This window comes from Phalaenopsis equestris, unplaced genomic scaffold (genome assembly GCF_001263595.1).
Source record: "Phalaenopsis equestris unplaced genomic scaffold, ASM126359v1 Scaffold000513, whole genome shotgun sequence".
Taxonomy (NCBI): domain Eukaryota; kingdom Viridiplantae; phylum Streptophyta; class Magnoliopsida; order Asparagales; family Orchidaceae; genus Phalaenopsis; species Phalaenopsis equestris.
This window is the reverse complement of record NW_018164953.1, coordinates 312,019-332,210: the sequence shown is the minus strand read 5'-3', so window position 1 is coordinate 332,210 and position 20,192 is coordinate 312,019. Positions and strand designations below refer to the sequence as shown.

The 20,192-nt window shown below is 35.0% G+C and overlaps 1 protein-coding gene across 1 annotated transcript; it reads right to left on the bottom strand.

The window, feature by feature from the left end:
- Positions 1-590: 590 nt before the first annotated feature.
- LOC110028526 (1,2-dihydroxy-3-keto-5-methylthiopentene dioxygenase 2-like) lies at positions 591-17,221 on the bottom strand. Its single transcript, XM_020730421.1, has 7 exons — positions 17,122-17,221; positions 6,442-6,553; positions 6,259-6,353; positions 5,481-5,595; positions 5,224-5,348; positions 970-1,040; positions 591-884 (listed from the first exon to the last, which is right to left on the bottom strand). Exons 1-7 carry the CDS (start codon positions 17,137-17,139, stop codon positions 821-823), a joined length of 600 nt encoding a protein of 199 aa, XP_020586080.1. The 5' UTR covers positions 17,140-17,221; the 3' UTR covers positions 591-820.
- Positions 17,222-20,192: the final 2,971 nt, after the last annotated feature.

Sequence of the window (20,192 nt, the reverse complement as noted above, 5' to 3'; positions counted from 1 at the left end):
ACATATATATATATATATATAAAAACGTGATAAGTAGTATTTCAAGCCAAAACTATATATATAAACTTGATGAGTAGTATTTCAAGCCAAAACGAGCCGAACACGAATGAACACATCTTAGTTCGTGTTCGACTCGTTAACTTATCGAACGAAATTAACAAGCCGAACACGAGCTTCTTAACGAGTTGAACACGAGCTGTTCACGAACAACGAGCCGTTTTGACAACCCTAGCTCCAGAGATTCATTCCTATTAAAAAAAATATGCCAATCATATAGAACAGATCATTCAAATTTTATTGAACAAAAAAGCATCAAATAAGCCATCTTTCTTTCTTCGACAAATAGTAGTCTCATACACTGGAGCAAATATTAGGCACGGCAATTGCACTTCCGAACAACAATCCAGATGAGTTGTCATGTTCCTGAGGACGATTCAGTTGAGCCGCCATGCGATACACGGCAGTGTGATCACATCAAGATCGTCGCCCGAACATACGGCCTGCCGCGCATAACATTTTCTCCATACACTGAGAATAAAACTCAGTTTTACATAAATATTAGTTGAACAGGCAAGGCAATAGCAATCATTAAAGGCAGATTAGTCAAATTTTATTGAACACGATAGCATCATATCAGTAGCGTTTAACAGCTGCAAATTTCTTTTTCGGATAAACTCAGATCCACATAAGCACTTGGCTTCACAACCAAAGTTCTTATTTTAGGAACGCGACTCAAAACATCATAAAACACCACCTAGGCCATAAGAGTATAGACATGCATTCCAGTAACAAAGATAAGATAGAGATAAGGCAAATGTGCTCAGAGTGCCTCCACAGCATGGCTAACAGCTGCCTTATTTATAAAAGCATCAACATAATCAATCCTGCCATATGAAAACAATTATTAGCACTAGAAGCAGCTACACAATGAGTCTCTGTACTTTACGATGAAAAGAAGGCTTGTTTTACCTTGCAGGGAGATGATCATGGGGTCGGTTGTATGGAGTCCACACGGGCTCGCCAACAAAAAGCCGCAATGCCTGAGAAAGGATATATTTTGGTTAGAAAGAGGATCAAATATCATGCGAAAATTGCTCAAGCAACGACTGAGTTGCTCATGAAACCATCGAAAAAGGTGGTGGGCACAAACATTATTCCTCTTAACAACTCTTCTCATAAGGGAAGTTTATTTTAACATGGATGTATGAAAGTGGAGGGAGAAAAGTAAAAGGAGTGAGGTTCAACAAAAAGTGTCGGGTAAATTGTTAAGCCGGAGCTTACGGGCAATTTATTCTTTTGTTATTTATTATTCTTTGGTATGAATAGGGCTTAATAGGTTAGGGTTAGGGCATACATGAGATTGTGGTCTTGATTCCTAGATTTTGGGTTTGGGAGAGATCGACTACCTCTTGAATTGTAGGTGTTGGAAGAGATCGTCTGCCTCTCGAATTGTAGGTGCTTATCTTTATGTATTTGAGTTGTATTGTTTTAATTTAATGAAGAAGAATATTTGTTTGTCCTGATTTTTATGGAAAAATCATCTTAATTCGTATCAAATTGGTATCAGAGCATTGACGCACCGCCACACCTTCCTATCCTCGCTGAAATCATCGAGATGTCAGGCTCCCAACATGTCTCTCGATCCTGGAAGCATTCTAGAAGCCTACAAAATTGCAATGTACATGTTTCTTTCGCGTTCGTGATTGAACTATGTGAAACAGTCACAATTTGAGGAAGCATGCGAGATCGCGACGTACCGAGGCATGACCTAATTGTTTGGCGCTTCATCATTACCGAACTGCGTGATACAGTCACGATATGAGACAATGAGGAAGGGAAGCAAACAACTAAATTGTCACGTACAGAGCAATAATAAATCCCAATTTGTGTGCAAAAGATGGGATCGCGATTTATATTGATCTAATATCATGATACTGTTGCAATTCAAGCTAGCCGAGAAGCCATCAACGGGATCTTAGTGTAAAAGAGTTCCACCTTTGTGATAAAAACTTTAAAGAGTAATAGAAGCAAAAAAATTAGATGCTTTGGAGGAGAAATTGAAAGAACGGGTATGTTAAATCTGATCAGTAATGAATAAGCATTTCTTGTCCATGGTAAGACGGTTCACTCGGTTCAAAGTGAAATTTGCGACTCTAGAAGAAATGATGAAGAAGATTGTGGAATTTCACAAAAAACTGTCTACCAAGGGATTAAGTGTCGGCATGTGGAGCAGACACAAAACACAACAATCAAAGGGATTTGAGCGGCATCAAGGAACATAGTTACTGTAGGTGGATTTGAAGTCAGTGCGGAAATTGGGAACGAACTCAAGTAACAACACTTGAAAGGAATACTGTGACATCCAGACGACTAGAACAAATTAAAGCAGGCGGGACTAAGAGGAGTAAGGAGCGGATTTAAATGGCAGCAGCTGGAAGGAATTGCACAACATCTGAAGGTTTGGAACGAGTGGCAACAGGCGAAACAAGATGACGTGTGATTTAAGGCCAGAGAAGATCGCTCAAAGGATACATCCTGGAACAAGGAATCATGGTGGGTGGGACCGCGACGTAGGTTTGCATCCAACAACGACATTGTCCTTTGTTGTGGCAGGCTATTGGGAGAAAAGCGATTCAGAAGTAATGATTGGAATGAGATAGGTTGAGAAGAGTAAGAGAGTTTGTAAGGGTCTGATTTTGACGCTACAGAGTATTCAAGAGGGAAACAAGATGATAATGCTTCATGAAGGCCACAATTATACAAGAATGTGGTGATGCTCAAGACCATGGTGAGGTCAATTCATGATACAAGGCTGAGATCCTTGATTCAAGAATTTGGTGATTCTCGAGTCCATGGTGAGGTCAATTCAGGCATGGCATGAGTTGGCAGAGATTTTAGTGATGGATGAGCGACTGGATAAATTGTTTGGGGTTGTAGTATTCTCTTAAATTGATTTGAAGTTAGGGTACCACCATATTCGGATGCGGTGGAAAGATATGGACAATACTGCACTTAGAACTCATAAGGGCCCCTAAACATGGAAAGGATTGTTAAATGATGACGCTAGGTGGGGAATCATATGACAGGATCTAGCAATAATTTTCTCTCTTCCATCCTGAGGACAAGGTGTCTTTAGGGAGGTGAGTAATGCTACGTCAGCTTAGAATAATAATTACTATTTAATCATATGAAATATAACTAATTTATTAGCAAAAGATAATGACTTATTATCTTCAATAATCAGATAACTTAATATCACAATCACAATCATCAATACAAACAAGCTCAAATTAAAAAAAAATTATGATTAAATGAATTATCTAACAATTAATTGTCAGGTTCATCAATTAATTAAGAAATTGTTGGGTAATCAATCCATAATTATCCAAATCTACCAATTGATTGATCTATCAGGACTGAATAGGATAGCCAATTAACATACCATTAATTAACATGAAACATTTAAATAATTTAACTAATTAGATTTGTTTAATATCTCACTATATTCAATCTCTGGTAAATTAACCTAATTAAATTTTAAATTAAATACGATAACATGGATATGTAAGTAGTGAAAAAAAAATGTTTAAATCTAGCACAACATTCACTAGGATTAATAGAGAAAAAAAAAAGATTAGAAAAACTGATCCTACATTAAGATAATTATAATAATGAATAAAATAATAATAATTATTATGATAAATATAGTTAATAAATCTACCAGGACTGATAAGAATAATCACGTATCCTAATCATTAATTAATGAAACGGTAAATAATCCTTAATTAATTTAATATCTTAACTGTTTAATCCTAGTTAACATTCAATAGGAATCAATCGACAAGGAAAACTCAAAAAGTTAACCCAAATGGTTAGGATAAAGATAATGATGATGATAATATTGAAGATTATGTATATGAATATTTAAAATAAATAATTATCCTAAATAATCTCTAAATGGTCAGATTAATTATTCTATTTTCAATTAAATAGTAATCATACCATAATTAATAATGCAAATTACTTAATTATTCTGCAACAAAATCCTAATTCATTATTACAATCTTTCCTAAAAAATTAAAAATAGAGATTGACGGATAATGTAGATTCATAAAGCTGACCTTAAAAGTTGGTGTAAGGCTTACAATTATGATGACAATGATGATTGAGATGCTGAATATTTAAAATAAATAATAAACTTACATTATCTGTATTCAGTCTAATAAATTATTCTAATTTATCATTCGAATGATAATCAATCTAGCATTAATTACTTATACAATCAGAGACTGATTCAGATAATTTTAACGAAATCTACACACATAACACACAATTCTTCTGTATTTACATACCTCACACCTAAATTTTCATATTTACATACATAGCTCTTCGGTGTTTTAAACTTTTACATGACAAGGTATATTTCACTTTTAAAAAATGATAATAGTGTTTATTTTATGCGATATTAAAGATTTGAGTTTTATAAATGTTAATATGACGGTTTAGGCGTGAGATATGTAAATACATGATGATCGTGTGCTACGTATGTAAATGACCCAATATTTTTATTGCTCCCTAACAACCTAAATGACACTACTTACATTGACTAAATTATTTTCTTATTGTAAACTGCAAAAGCAAAATAAATTGGCTTTCAAGCTCTCATCATTGAACGCGATGCTTACATAAAGAGCTAAGCTCCAAAAATAAGAGCTTGCTTTTATCAACTTCCCATACTTCAACTTAGTAATGAAATTATAAGATCCAACCACTTCTGAAAAATCTAAGCTACTCTTAGGAGCCATATCTATAGTATCGATCGAATAATAGTTAAAATTTTTCCAAAGTTCTAGTTTTAATATATACGCAAAATCCTTATAATGGAGTAAATATTAGGGCCAATAGCGGACTACTTTTATTTTTTAGGGTAGGCAAAATCACCAAATATTTAATTTTTTTCAGATATTGAACAAAAAAATGTATCCAGGAGGGCTAAAATTACTAAATTGCCTAAACTATATAAGAAAATTACTAAATTTTATTATTTATATAAAAATCCTCAAATTTTAAAGCGGGCAGCCCTTGTCTCTTGTCTCTTGTCTCACCAGATAACCAAAAGCACTTCTTGGTTTATATAAATAAGTATTCATAGCCAAGCTCTCCTACTAAAGAAACTAATTCGTGGTCAATGATGGTGAAACCAAACATTATAATATGTTATACCTTTATGTAGTTATCTGTATCGAGAGTAAAACGGTGGTAAATTCCAGCAGGCAAAACAATCATTCCCCCTTTCTTCACAGCTATGCGAATCCACTGATCCTTTTCATCCCTCACATCAAAATAACCTTAAAAGGAAGAGAAAATTCAAGATAATGAAAGCATAATGAACATAATATATGCCAAGAGAAGTAAAGAGAAAAAACTTACCGTTTCCTGCAATGCAGATATGCCAAGAAAAGTCAAGAGAAAAAACTTACCGCTTCCTGCAATGCAGTAACGGATCTCTTCATCTGTGTGTAGATGCTCCTCAAAGAAGCTCTTGATCTTCGCTTCGTAATTTGGCAGTTTCTCTGGACGAATGTCACATATGTCCTAAAATGCGAATAGGATGGCAAAGAGATTTCTAATATTAGCATCTTCTTCTGCTTCTTAGAATCAAACAGAATAAGCTTAGGAGCCATTCGCAATCTTATTTTTTGTTTTTTTTTATCAAAGTTTTTACTTTCTATTTTTATGTTATTTGGTTTATATTTTGATTTGAAGCAAAACACTTTTGGCTATTTGACAGTTATGATCATTTTTATTTAATATTTATTTTTATTATTACCTTTTTTAATTTTGTTTGGTTGATTTTTTGATCTAAAACAAAATATGCTTGGCTATTTGATTAAAGTATGATATTTTTAAAAACACTCAAAACACCTACAAGTGTTTTAAGTAAAACATGTAATTTAACTTTAAAAACAAAAAATAAAACATATAAAAACACACTAAACAAACATGATTTTAAAAATAAAAGAAAAAATAAAAACTTAAAACAAAAATTTGATATCAAACAAGCCCTAAAAGCATGATTGTTTTTAAAAATATTCAAAACATTTAAAAGTTGTTTTGAGCCTTTTCAAACACATGTTAATTTATTTTAGAAACAAAAAAATTAAACAATGTAAACAACATACTAAACATATATGCTTTTAGAAACAAATTAAAAATAAAACAAACAAAAAAATCTTGAACAAGGCCTTAGTCAATGACCATGTAATTGTAACCCCGAGCTTCACGAATCTTTTTCAGCGCTTCATCATTCTCATAGTCATCAGCATTTAGTCGCCAGCTAATAATACCAAGTTCTACAAAGGAAAAAAATAAGCCGCAAAACTTCACCACAGCGAACGGCTGATCAAGGTTATGAAAATGGAAATTTGATCACCTACAAACCTGCAAGTCTGTCAATAGAAACAAATTGCTTTGGCTCATGGTGATGGGCAAGCCTCTGGTCTTCGTCACTGCTATCCATATACCATGCTTGGATAACTTCCTCCTTTCCTTCCTGGGAAGACCAGACAATGAACAATAATATATCTCATAGAATTTGTTCCTTTTTTTCACGAATTTGCTTATGATCTTATAAATCACACAAAGTTTGAATAAAAAATGATTGCACTCTTTATGATTTCAGAATGTTCGTAATGTAAGCGTTTGAAGCCAATAACTCGAGTAGCATAGCATAGCATGCTAAAGAGATGAAATGAGATAACAAAGATTTTAAATTATGTTTAGCTATCTAATTATGTCATAAATAAATAGCAAGGGACATCTGTGATGGTTAAGTGCAAGTTTCATATAAGGAAGATTTATATACATACCACTCAATTCCTATGTATTTACATATACAACACCTAAAATACAATTATTACATATATGCCACCTTACTTACGCATGAAAATGTGTATTTCATTTTTTAAAATTTAAAAGGAGGTATTTTTTAGGAGATATGAAAGAATTGTGGTACAAATGTAGAAAGTAAAATTTTGGTGTTAGAATGTAAATATATAAGAATTTGGTGGTATGTATGCATGTTCCCCTTCACATTAATAAACAGTTAAGCAGTGCATAAACTGGTTATGATCTTCAGCAGCCTTACCTCACTTGGTACTATTAGAGGAATACCTCATTTTTCATTCATTTCTGTTGAGTATCATGTAAGGTGTTAAATCCATTATATGACATAGGAAAATAGCTTATAAATAAAAAACCATTAAATAGGAGCATTTGGTTGAAGATTTGATAAATTTGAGTTTATTATCCTTTGAGTGGTGCATGCATTTGTATAAGGCATTATGAAGATTTCTTTAAGTTTTGACTTAATAGGATATTGGGCTTCTCTTGGTGCCCAAGCCCTGGCTCATTGGTGGTGGCTTCGCGTAAGACCCTCGGGTCGGGGGTTCGAATCTCAGCTCTAACGGGCTGTTCAAATTAGCAAATGGTGCGACGTTTGGGACTGGAAGGGAGGTCCGCCCCTAGGTTAACCTTACCCACTTTTTTTAAAATAAAAAAAAAATAGGTGTGATTAGGTTTGAAGAAAAGTGTTTCAATTCCCCCTTTGAATTCATTTATTAGTGGGCACCTCCACATAAACAAGTTGTTTACTCAAACAATTGGTTACATAGATGGTTCTAGTTTTCAACAATTAACAGTAGGCAAGGGATCTAATGATGTAAAAAACAAAAGAAAATAAGAGAGAACTTTTTTTATTCTAGAAAAGAATTTCTAAAATCAATCAAATGAACAAAACACCTTAAAACACATTGTCAACTGATCAAGTTTTTATGCTAAATACCCAGATCTAGATACCATAGAAGAGACTATTCATGCAAAAATGTAGTTAAAATTAAAGTATGCATGATGTAAATTATTATGTAAATTATTATGTCATGGGGTCCAGGGTCCAAAAAAAAAAAAACCTAGAATTAGGAAAGGGGCTAATTGATTATAAGTATTTAGAATACATGGGTAATCCAAATGCAATGTAAATTAAATACAATGCTTTTGTAATACTCAAGATTATTTGATTTGTTGTAAAATAAATGTGCAAATTTTTTTTTTAGTCTAATTGAGAGTAAAACGAATCAGAATTTTTGCGTTAGCATATTCTTATAAACATATGCTTGGTATTAATATATTCTTCTATAATTTTTAAATTTTAACAAATTTGGGCATGCATGGTGTCAACGCCGGTAATGGTATCAAAACTCAGAAGTGCTAACTGTAAATTGGGGAAACAGGGAGGTGGACGATGCGGACACCCGAGGTTGTTGGCACGATGCTTGCGTATTTTTTTAAACATATTTAGAGGCATGTTTGCAGGGAGTTAAATTTGAAACTTGCCTATTTCGGATGATTACAAATTTATAAAAAAAATGAGTTGTTATTTATATACAAAACCCCTCAGAGAAATACTTGTTCTTCGTTTTAATCTCAACCAAACAGAAAAATATAAAACGCCTGCATTTCAAATGAACTGTACTCTTAGTACTTGCAACCAAGCAACCCTAAATAAATTCATTTTTTATGCACGTTGGAATATGTTTCTAGTCATGCTAGGTTTTTTTTTTTTTTCTTTTTTGAAACGCCCGAAGGCTAATTTTTTTATTGAAATTGAAAATGTACATAAAGGTTGTATGAGAGGACCCAATAAAGGCGTCCTACCCATACGATACACAGACACTAACATCCTAAAAAAGATAAAACATAGATAAAACTCTAAAATTCATAACTCGCAGAAAACCAGTTGCTAGGGACGAACCAGCTTGGTCCTGCCTCTGTCTCTAGTTTTAGGAACGGAGCTAGCTAACAAATTGCTGAGTGTCGTGTCATTACCCGAAGTTACTAAAGTATCATCCATTAAGTTCCCAAGCTGGGGTGTGCCTCCATTCTTCTTTTTCTTCCTAGATGTGTATACATGTCATTCCTCATCCGAAGACTGGATTGTCGGGCGTGTAGAAGAGGATGAGCCCCTAGCTTCTGATTAACAGTAACAACATTCTCATTCTGAAGAGATTGTAAATCTGTCTCCTCAGCACCTGATGTTTCCTGAGGTTGTGGGGCTGCGATACTATCCTGATTATCGGACCGAAGAATATCCTTTGGAGGTAAGAATCTTGCAGTATTGTTTTCAACAGTGATAGAGATTGTAGGATGCTCAAGTGAACCATCCGCCAATACATCAGTTGGAAGAACAAAAACAGTATTGTCTTCGGTAGTGGGAGGGAGAGGTGGCATCGTGTCAACCGGTGTTTCAAAAGTCTGTGGAATGCACTCGGGGGGCGGAAGAGGGACAGGTATGATGTGGGGCAGATCCAGTAGCATTTTTACTCTTAGGTTTTAGATTTGGATGCAAATGATAACATTGAGAAAGAGAGTGTCCAAACATCCGACAGTGGGTGCAATAAAGAGGTATCTGTTCAAGTTATGCTTGCTGCCAAAATCCCTGATGTTGTGTGTCAATCCATATATCTTCCGGAAAAGGCAAAGTAATATCCCGTTCTATCAAAATTCTGGCTTCAGAGGCCGAGTCAAATTCACTGTAGGCATATCAGTTTTGAGAGGTTTACCGTATACCATCGCTAAAGCGAAGAGGAGCTCTTGATCGTAAAGGTGGACCTTCAAACCTAGGAAGCGCAGCCAAACATGAATGATAGGAGGTTCAGTACGAGAGTCAAAATCCACCGTCCATTTTAAAATCTTCATCACCTGGTGGTCTATTCGAAGGAGTCTTCTTGCAAACAAATGAGCGTAGTCCGCATCATTTGATAATTGAATGAGAATGTGTCGACCATCCAATTTACCAAGCTTTCAATCCCCTTTCAGCTTCATTTGCTCAAATTCATTTCGAATTAGCTCAAGTTTAGGGTTTCCATAAAGAAACTTACCTACTAAGAACAGTCGGTAGGGCGCAGCTAGGGTGGAGATCTCGGCCTCTGTGAGAAAGATTTCAAGTTTGTCATTTTTATGGGATGTTTTTTTGAGAAATCCGGTTACAACGCCAAGAACAAAAGTATCGTGGTAACTTTGCGAAAACATATTCGAAAGAGGGGCGAGAGCGGGGTTATCACCGACAAGGGCGGCGGCGTAGGAAAGAACCACTGAGGCCACCACCTTGGTCGGTGCTTCACTGCGTGCTCACTGTCGCTGAGCAGCGGGACGCAGTCTGCGACCGGGGACGAATGCACTCGACGCAGACGACAGGCGGCGTAACAGCGACGTGCGACGAGGGCGAAGAAGGCAGTGACAGAAACAACGACGTGCGACGAGGAAGCGAAGCAGCGACGACGCAGTGCTGGCGTAGCTGTCCAGAGAAGACGACCAAGAACGAATAAGGCTCAATAAACTTATATTCAAGCATAGAAGCAGAATTTTATATATGCAAGCACACTTATATTCCTAAATGCATACACACATACATTAAACATACGAATATACATGAGCATGCAAGCATAAAAAAAGTGAAGTCAAAGTATTAAAAATAAAAGAAAAAACTAAAAATTAGAATATCAGAGTGTAGAAGCAACCTTCTGGTTAAGTACACGACTTTAAGCAAAGTATAACAAATTTCGCAACAAATTGACATTATGGCAGCAAAAATTGCCCAATTTAATATTAGTAATTATTCTTCAAGATACAAAATAAAACATCTAATGAAAATTTGAGGCTGCCAAATGCCAAAAAGTTTGAAAACTTCAATCTTATCAAGAGAAGGAAGGAGCTTCATTATATGATATCACTACTGGATCGCGTTCAGGCTCAGTATGGTGTTCTTTCATGTTGGTTGTCAAACCTAAATTGAAAATCTAAAACTTGGTTCACATTTAAATTTTACTAATCTTATAATACCATTAATGACTCAATATACGAGAATCTTAGCAGAATTATACAACTCAGAAGTAAAAGGCCCCATTTTCCTATGTATCTCACTAAAAAGCTCCCAAAGCAAGATTAACTATTCGATTGCAAGGAATTAAAGCATGCCAAGCTACAAAAAAGATCACATAGGACGGATGCTAACTACCTCTCTCTCTCTCCTCTTTCCCATGTAGGTGAACCATTGAAATAAGAATATTGCAATAACATAATTTTTTTGCTTTGTCGGTCATAATTGCTATCTTATATTTTAAACATGCCTATATTAATAAAATATAAAAAATGGCTAAAAAGAGGACATTAGATAATTTAAGCCTACTAGGCTATCACTCCATCCCACCCCAGCCAAGCAAAACAAAAAGCATTAAGGAGGATAATTATGTGATTAGTTTGTTTTTTATGTTCAGTTCCGATTTTAGTGCTAGTAATTCATTAGATATTAAATTTGTTTGAATTTTTGGGGTGTACAAATAGACTCACCATTTCATTTTTTTCATATTTATTTGAAAGCAAATTTTATATTTCTCCAAACTGTCACCCTCCCCTAAATTGGTCAGCCCTATTGTTTCAAAATCACTTGGTTGGCACAAACCCTCTTTTGGCCACCATCCTCTCTCTAGGAGATCTCTAAGCTCACAATCTCCCTTTACTTGAGAACAAAAGGAACAAGTGACTTATTTCTAAGTTAAGGAGGATGAAGAATGAAGAAAAAGCAACCAAATAAGTAGGACTAACTCAGGAATGGATGAGGAGAGAGGAAGGATTATGGGAACAAAGCCACTTCCAGCTAACCGTGAAACCTTTGCTGAGTCAGCAGAGAAGATAATAGGAAGAAGCTGATGTTGAATGAAAATGAAGATTCACTAAGTATTGAAGGCTTATCATGTACACCCATAATTTTTCCCAGGACTCAAAGCTCAAGAAGAACCATCCCACATGTGACTATTACAAGAAAATTGGGCATATTAAAGACAGATGTTGTAAATTAAAGCTCAAGAAGAACCATCCCACAGGCTAAAAATTTGAACTGTGAATTAAAGATTAAAAAAAAAATGCTAATGCTGCTACCACATCCAAAAAATTGGTAGAACCATTCACCAATGAATAGCTTGAAGTACTGAAGAAACTCCTTGGAGATAATTCAGAGCAACATACCAACCTCGTAACACACCAAGATAATATATTACTCTCCCAGGTTGTCAGTAGAGGGAGATTTAGAACTTGGATCATAAATTCAGGAGCAACTGATCATATGATTGGAGACATTAATACTCAAGTCAACTATCAAGAGTCTTCAATATCTAGATCAGTAAGACTTGCAAACGGATCACACTCAAACATTGCTGGGAAAGAAAATGTGGAGATTTCTCAGGATATTACTCTGTTCTCTATTTTATATATTTCACAGTGGAGTGCAATTTTATTTCAGTTAGTAAGCATACCTATTATATGAAATGTAAAACTAAATTTCTTGCAAACTCTTATGAATTTCAAGTGGTGAAATAAAGAACGGTGATGAGCAGTTTTGAAATGCATCAAAGGTTCAAAAACACATCTGATCCCAACTCCATATTTATCTCAAATTTTCAAGCCTCTCTAGTCTATGTCTATTGAAAAACAAGTCATGTTATGACATTGTCACATTTTTCAAGTATGTTATTAGGTTGTAACCTCATTTATTTATCAATAAAAAAACTTAATTTTTATCAATATGAGATTCGTCAACTTATCAAACACACTAAAAATAGTTATCTCATGACTCGATATAAACCCTCATGCTATTTTTCCTTTATCCACAGTGATATTTGGGGATCTTCAAAAGTGAAAACCCTAAGTGGGCTAGATGGTTTATCTCATTTATTAATGATCATACTAAAACTACTTAGGTATTCATAATGAAAGATAAATCTAAAACAACTCAAATCTACCAAACATTCTATAAAATAATTCAAACTCAATTCTAATGCACAATTCAGATCCTCAAAACTGATAATCTAAATAAATATTTCAACTACATCATTGGATACTACCTTTCAAAAAATGGAATCATCCATTTGAGTTCATGTATTGATGTCCTACAACGAAATTGGATAGCAGAGAAAAAAACAGGCATCCCCTTGAAATATTTCGCTCAATTATGATTTCTCATCAAGTTTCAAATATTTTTGGGGAAAAACAGTTCTTAATGCAACATATCTTATATTTTGAATACCTAAACAGGTACTTAACTTCAAAACACTGCTCATATTTTGATGGTTACCTATCCTCGGATCAAAGCTTTCTCTACTATACCAATAAAAATATTTCGGTGTGTATTCTTTGTTCATATCCATTTCCCAACTTGCACCAAAGTTGACTCTAAATCTATCAAGTATATTTTTTTGGGTATGCCTCCAACAAAAAGATGTATAAGTGTTACTCATATGTTACCATAAAATATTACAACTTCATGGATATCATATATTTTGAAAATTAATCATACTATCTCAAATCTGATGTTCAGGGGAAGAGTGCAAGTGAAAATTAATTTTATGATGCACTTGGTGACACTTAAACGACAACCCATCTGACTCTCTTACTCTTGTTGAGGATATCTAACCAACCCAATCTGAAGTCCACAGCAAAGAACACGTGTATATAGTGGGAGAAAGAAAACCTTGAGCAAGTGAAATACAACTTGCAAAGATAGTACTACTCTAACCAAAATCCAAAAACCACATTTACCTGAAATTTTGAGTGATGAGTCTAGTACTCATGAGTTATTCACTTCCTATTGTAGTGTTGATGACAAAGAAAAAGGTACTAGTACCCAATTCAAGAGTATGTAGCTTATAAGAAGCTATCCATAGAGTGTTTACATCTAAAATTGAGAGTGTGCAGATTCCTAAATCAATTCATAAAACTCTTGAAAATTCAGAATGGAAGAAAGCAGTGAAAGAGGAGATTCAAGCGCCACAACATAATGACACATGAATTCTTACTAAACTCGCTTAAGATAAGAAGCCAGTTGGATGCAAGTGGATGTTTAACAAATACAAAGTTAATGAGAGTATTGAAAGATTCAAATCCAGACTTGTTGCAAAAAATTTCACGCAAGCCTATGAGATTGACTGTCAAGAAACTTTCACGCTAGTTATCAAATTGAATACTATTAGTGATCTCTTTTTAGTAGCAGTTAACAAGGAATGGGGACTACATCAACTTGAATTAAAAAGATCTTCCTGAATAGGGATCTGAAAGAAAAAATGTACGTTGAGATCTCAACATGCAAACTTAAGAAATCTCTCTATAGGCTTAAGCAATTAACAATGGCATGGTTTGAAAGATTTGCTAAAACTGCAAAATTCAATGGATATTCTCAAAGTCGAGCTGATCACACATTGTTAATAAAACATACTCGCAAAAATAAAATTGTTGCATTGATCATGGATGTGGCTAACATGATTCCTACCAGTGATGATGAAAAAATTCTTAAAATAAAAGAAGTGTTTGCCACTGAATTTGAAACTAAAATACTAGAAAACATGAGATATTTTCTATGTACAGAGGTAGCTTAATCCAAAAAATGCATTTTTATATCACAGATGAAATAAAAAACTTTATTGCCCCTTCCCAATGTCGAGGAGACAAACCTGCTGAAATTCCAATGGAGCACACAAGAAGTCTAAGAAGGAAGAAGAAATTATAAGTGTGTATGCACCAAAACTGTGAGCACGAATCTCAAAAGGACGAGCTGCTAAGAATGATGACTAAACAATTGAATTCTGGCAACAGGCTGCTCGGTTGAAACAACCGAGATACGATGTCGACAGATCCAGTTGTTGGACTTCGCTTGTGGTCCCAACTTTCTAATTTTCTTATAGGGCCGTCAGGTAACCAGTAGGCCAAACGTTTTCCCTCGATGGGAGCGACCTTCAAGCGACCAACCGCCTCAGTCAATCGAACCTAATGCGTCTACCGACTAATAGTTGTTGTACTTCACTCAAATTATAACGCAAATCTGATACTAAATTAGCGCATTAATTACATTTAAAGTGGTTACCATAATTGTTCCCTCCTTTCCATAATTGTACAATTAAGCCTTATAAATAGGAGGTCAAAATATGAATCAAGGACTTTTCTCCACGGAATTCCCTATCTGCTTTACTCTCTCCTTCTCTAGGCTATAACTCTTGAGGCGTGTACTTTCTAAAGACAATTTAGGATCCAATAATGTTGATAAAAAAAAGATATCAATGATTGGTAGAAAAACTCATTTACCTGTCACATACTAGGCCAAATATTGCATAATCTATCAGTCTTGTAAGTTAGCACATGAATAACTCAAATGAAGAACATTTGGAGATGATATACATGATTTCGAGATCTATAAAAAAACAACTGGTTATGGATTAATTTTTGAGAAAATCAGTATGGAGAGATGTAAGTCTACACTAATGTTGGTTGGGCTAAGAAACTCACTGATAGAAGGTTCACCACGTGTTGCTACTCATATGTATGGGAAATTTGGTTAGATAGAGAAGTAAAAAAGCAAGTTGATGTTTCTAGAATTGGTGTAGAATCAGAGTATAGAGCACTTACCTTGAAAACCTGTAAAGGAATTTGGATTTAAAATTGCTAAGGGAACTAGGAAGTACCTCCAATAGGCCTATACAGATGTTTTGTGACAGTCAAACGACTATCAGTATTGTCAAGAATCTTATGATCATGACAGAACCAAGCATTTTGAAGTTGATAGATAATTCAACTCTAAAAAGGTCAATATTGGAATTATACATCAAAGCTACATCCCGACACACTAGCAACTTATTGATGTTTTCACCAAAGCTCTTCCTTTAAGCAGCTTCTTAGAGTTCAATAACAAGCTTGGTCTCTACAACATCTACAACCCAGCTTGAGGAGGGGTGTGGAAACCTGAGAAGTTTTGAGTGGTGTTTCCTAGCATGGACTGACCAACTATCCAAGATCTAATAGGAGAGTTGATTGGAGATCAACTTGGAAACCTTTTGATTTGTGTTTATTCATTTCCTATTTATGCTTCTTTAACTTTATTTCAGAATTATTTTCTTTTCTAATTTAAGATAAATATATTTAGCAAGTTCATAAATTAGGAGGGATTGGTGTCCCTATATATTTATCCTCCATGTGAATAATAAAATTAAGCAATTTTCCTTTCCAAGTAACTTCCACATCGTGATTCATCAAACTCATTTGTCATAACCTTTTTCGCAGCAATTTCAACCAAACTACTTTGTGGCCCTTCACTACATGAGCAAATCTTTAAGCATCAGACATTGTTTTGGTATTTCAAGTTTATGTATTAGTTCTAGTTGTATTTTCTTTGAGTTTGGATAAATTTGCTTATTTATTAGTCGTGTTGATTTTTTTTCCCTCTTAGTTTACTGTTATTCTTACAATCAGTGGTTGGGCTATTATTTATAGATTAAAATAAAATGTATTTTCATTTGCTTACTCTTACTATTTATCTTGTTTGTATATACCTTTTTTCTTTTGATAGTACAAAAGAGGTTTATATGCTTTCATTGTGTTATCGCTTCCAGATCCAAGATGTGACATACAATCGGCCCGAGTATTATTTTAATCTTAATTAAGTTATGTTTTACAGAAGCTATTGTTAAGAACCTTCAGGATTGCTCGTTTTCACCTTTTTACATCCATCTATTGAGAGATCAAAGGCAATGATTTCAAAATATTTTAGATTCTGAGACTAAAAGAAATACAAGGCTTCCTTGTACAATAGATGACTCTATCAAACCCTAGATTGACAAGAAAAACAGACTCAAATAAGGATCTAGCTCATAATCACTTCAAATGAGAAAGCGTGTCATCGATCCAGTCGCTCACAAAAAGCGCATCCTCTTAGGCCAACGTTCTGAAGGCAATTTAAGTAAAACATCAGCTTAGAAGAATCACCGACATTCCTAACCAGTCCACTTTAATCAGTTCCAGAATTTTTAATAATTCCCAACTGTAAACCATAAAAAATAAACTTTCTATAAGTATATAAAACTCGATCTTCATCTAGCTGCCAATTTTACTCTCTCACCAGCATGGCATCGGAAATCGCAATTCAATTTTTTGAATCAAAAAGAGAGGAAAAATGCGCCGTAATTTGCTTTACAGAAATGGAAAAGCTTGCTCGAGTAAAACCCTACGCAGAGAGGGAAAATGCCAGACCTGGAACTCGTTCTCCATCTCCGCTACCTGTCTTCACTCTGAAATATCCAAAAGCTTGGATGCAACGCGAAGCTGCGTTTGCCTGGGACGAATATATATATAACAAATGGGATCAAAAATCAAATTATCATTAGTTATAAACTTGTATACTCAAAATATGATCATACCTACTTAGGGAAGCTTTGCACATGTGTAAAATATCAGAATTCATGGGCCTCAAAGGTTCACCATATCATGCTCACATGGTGAAGTGGTCGAGTTAAGCCCGTTTGTCGAACCGGTTGAGCTGAGTTCACCAACCGAAGTGGTTCTTGAGCTAAGTCCACTTGTCAAAATGATCGACCTAGTTAGGAACATACTCGCCGCCAGATAAAATTATCATTACATAAGAGTACATGAGTGCATCCTACCCATATCGCAATATTTTTATGAAGACATCTTGGACATGTGTAGTACGTTACGATATGTGATTTCATATTCATTTTCTCTCTCGTATAAATTGGAGGTGAGAGGGGATCGATGGGGGTTTTCTCATTCTCTCCAAAAAAACTATACTCTATCCCTCTCTTTCTCTCTCTAATGACCAAGAAACACTGATCCTTTCTTTTGAGCCCTTCTCGGCTACCCCTTGGATCCTAAGAAAATATAGAGCGAGAAACATAAAACTTAGCAATACATCTATCACCTTTTTCCATACATTCATCTTAGAAGTAAGGTCTTTATCGGGTTGCTTAAACTCACGAATAATATGAAACTCTTTTTCTTAAGAAAATTCAACTTCTTAAAAGATGCAGTGAGTAGACGTTCATATTCAAACTCTGCAAAAGAGTCCTTCTAGCGTAGAGAAAAACAAAAAACAATGATAGATTCTATCGACAAGTTTGTGACACATCAGATCAAGAGCTAAGAGAACTCCCGAGAAGTTATACAAAATTCAAAACAAGAAACCTCAATATCTTGTTTCAGGATTCGTCCTATGATACATACGGGATCATCTGGGTCGATGGTTGTCAACGAGAAACATCAAGATAAGGACCACCGAGGAGAAAGTCACCTTGGTAAGAAGAAGAAGAAGAAGAAGAAGAGGAGGAGGAAGAAGAAAAGTCACCTTGGTAAAGTCACCTTGGTAAGAAGAAGAAGAAGAAGAAGAAGAGGAGGAGGAAGAAGAAGAAGAATTTTACTTCCCAGAATGAGAACCTTCTAAATCCTCAGATGAAGGATCCAAAAAGAGATAAACGCCATTTGAAACACACTTTTAAGGAAAAATTTTGGAGGTCGAAGCGCCAACGAAGTTCAAAATTATATCATTGGAATCTTATAAAGAGAAGTCAAAATCTACTGACCATGCAGCTTTTTTGGGTCAATTGTTTATCTATTAAAGGTAAATGATGCTCTAAGATATTTTTAATTATTTATGATATTGAAAGAACCAGTCTTAAGTTGGTTCAACACTTAGTTGTAGCATCACTCTTTTGGAGAGTTCAAGCGCATATTCATAGCCCAGTTCATTAACATGCAAAATCATCTAAGAACTTTTGAGCTCTTCTAAAGATCCTTCAAAACCTCATTGGAAGTCTTAGAAAGTTCATCACACGTTTCTAGTGAGAGATGTTGGATGTTCAAGACCTGAAACTGATTGTTGCTCACATGGCTTGAGGCTGCGTGAAGGTCCATTCAAGAAAACGCTTGGATTACAAAAGCCAAGAAGTTTAGCGGAGCTCCTGGAGCTTACAAACAATCAGATTTCTGTTGAGGAATAGAATTCTTAGCCGGACTCTTCCAGATTGCAGATACCTAAAGGGAAGTTTCAAAACAAGATTTGTAAAGACCACTGGAACCCAATGAATTCCTTTTGGTAGGAAGAATTTTTGGAATGCTACTGACAAGTGTTTTCAACAGCGTGAGCTGGAAGACACTAATAGAAGACTAGCAAAAGAAGATATGAAATGAGGCAAGAGACATCTTGGTTCTCTCCTATCAAAGTTACACCATTGAAAGCGTCGACAGTTGAGATCGTCGAGGGTATCCAAAATAAATACTTCTTCAAAAATTCATTTCATAAAGGCGGGAAGTCATGCATGTATTCTCAAACAATACCATGCATATCATAGCGATATAGATGAATACTGACACATCTACAGCCTTATCGAATAAATGATAAAAGGAAAAAAAAATTGAAAAATTTTGTGGCCACTAAAGCAAATACTTGAAAGCAAGGAAAGTCACATATTGAAGACACTTTAATGATTTTGCTCTGGTGACACTGGCACATATCGCTAGCGTCTTTGGAGGAGATGCACCTAAAGCTTCATGAAGGTTCGGCTTAAGGCGATTAAAATTGTGGAGGTCTACTCAACCATCTTGATTAAAGTGCATGACACCAATCCATCCTCATGTCATTTTAATAAAGGTCTATTTGTTTATTGACTTGACCCCTTCAACGACACTATTATAGTCACCGCAGTAATTATATATTACCATATTGAGATTATTTTGGTTGACACATGCAATTCCGTCAATGTTCTTTTCAAAAGTGTATTTAAAAAAAAATGCTCATAGCCCCTAATTGGTAGAAGAGATCATTTCGCAAAAGAAAAGTGAACTGTGGATAATCACCTTGCATGGGAAGTAGGGAGATGGAGAATGTCATTACACATCATTGACTGACTTCATCATCATGGAAGATCCGAACACGTATGATGCCATTTTGGTAGGCTGGTGCTGAACACTTTCAAGGCAGTGGCATTCACTGGTGTAATATATTCAACCACATGCAAGTAATCATAGTTTGGGGAGATTTAATCTAATTCCAAACTTGTTATCCATGAGTTGTGTAGAATGTACAAAAACATCTCCTTTAACTCGACAATAATAAAGGCAATGATATTAAAATCATTGAGGTTCTAAAATAAGTCAGAATAGTGCAAAAAAGATTCTAGATGAAGGACCCTTACAAATAAATTCTCATGCAAAGCTACTATTGTTCTACACCTAGGAAAAGATGTCAATGAATTCTCTAAAAGGTGTGATAAGTTTGCTCCCATGTGGTTACAATTGTCATGAATTGCCAT

Coding starts and splice junctions, on each gene's coding strand:
- LOC110028526 (XM_020730421.1), bottom strand. Junction 5,596..6,258: donor CTCGGGGTTACAATTACATG/GTCATTGACTAA, acceptor TTCGCATTTTAG/GACATATGTGACATTCGTCC. Junction 5,349..5,480: donor TTACTGCATTGCAGGAAGCG/GTAAGTTTTTTC, acceptor CTTCCTTTTAAG/GTTATTTTGATGTGAGGGAT.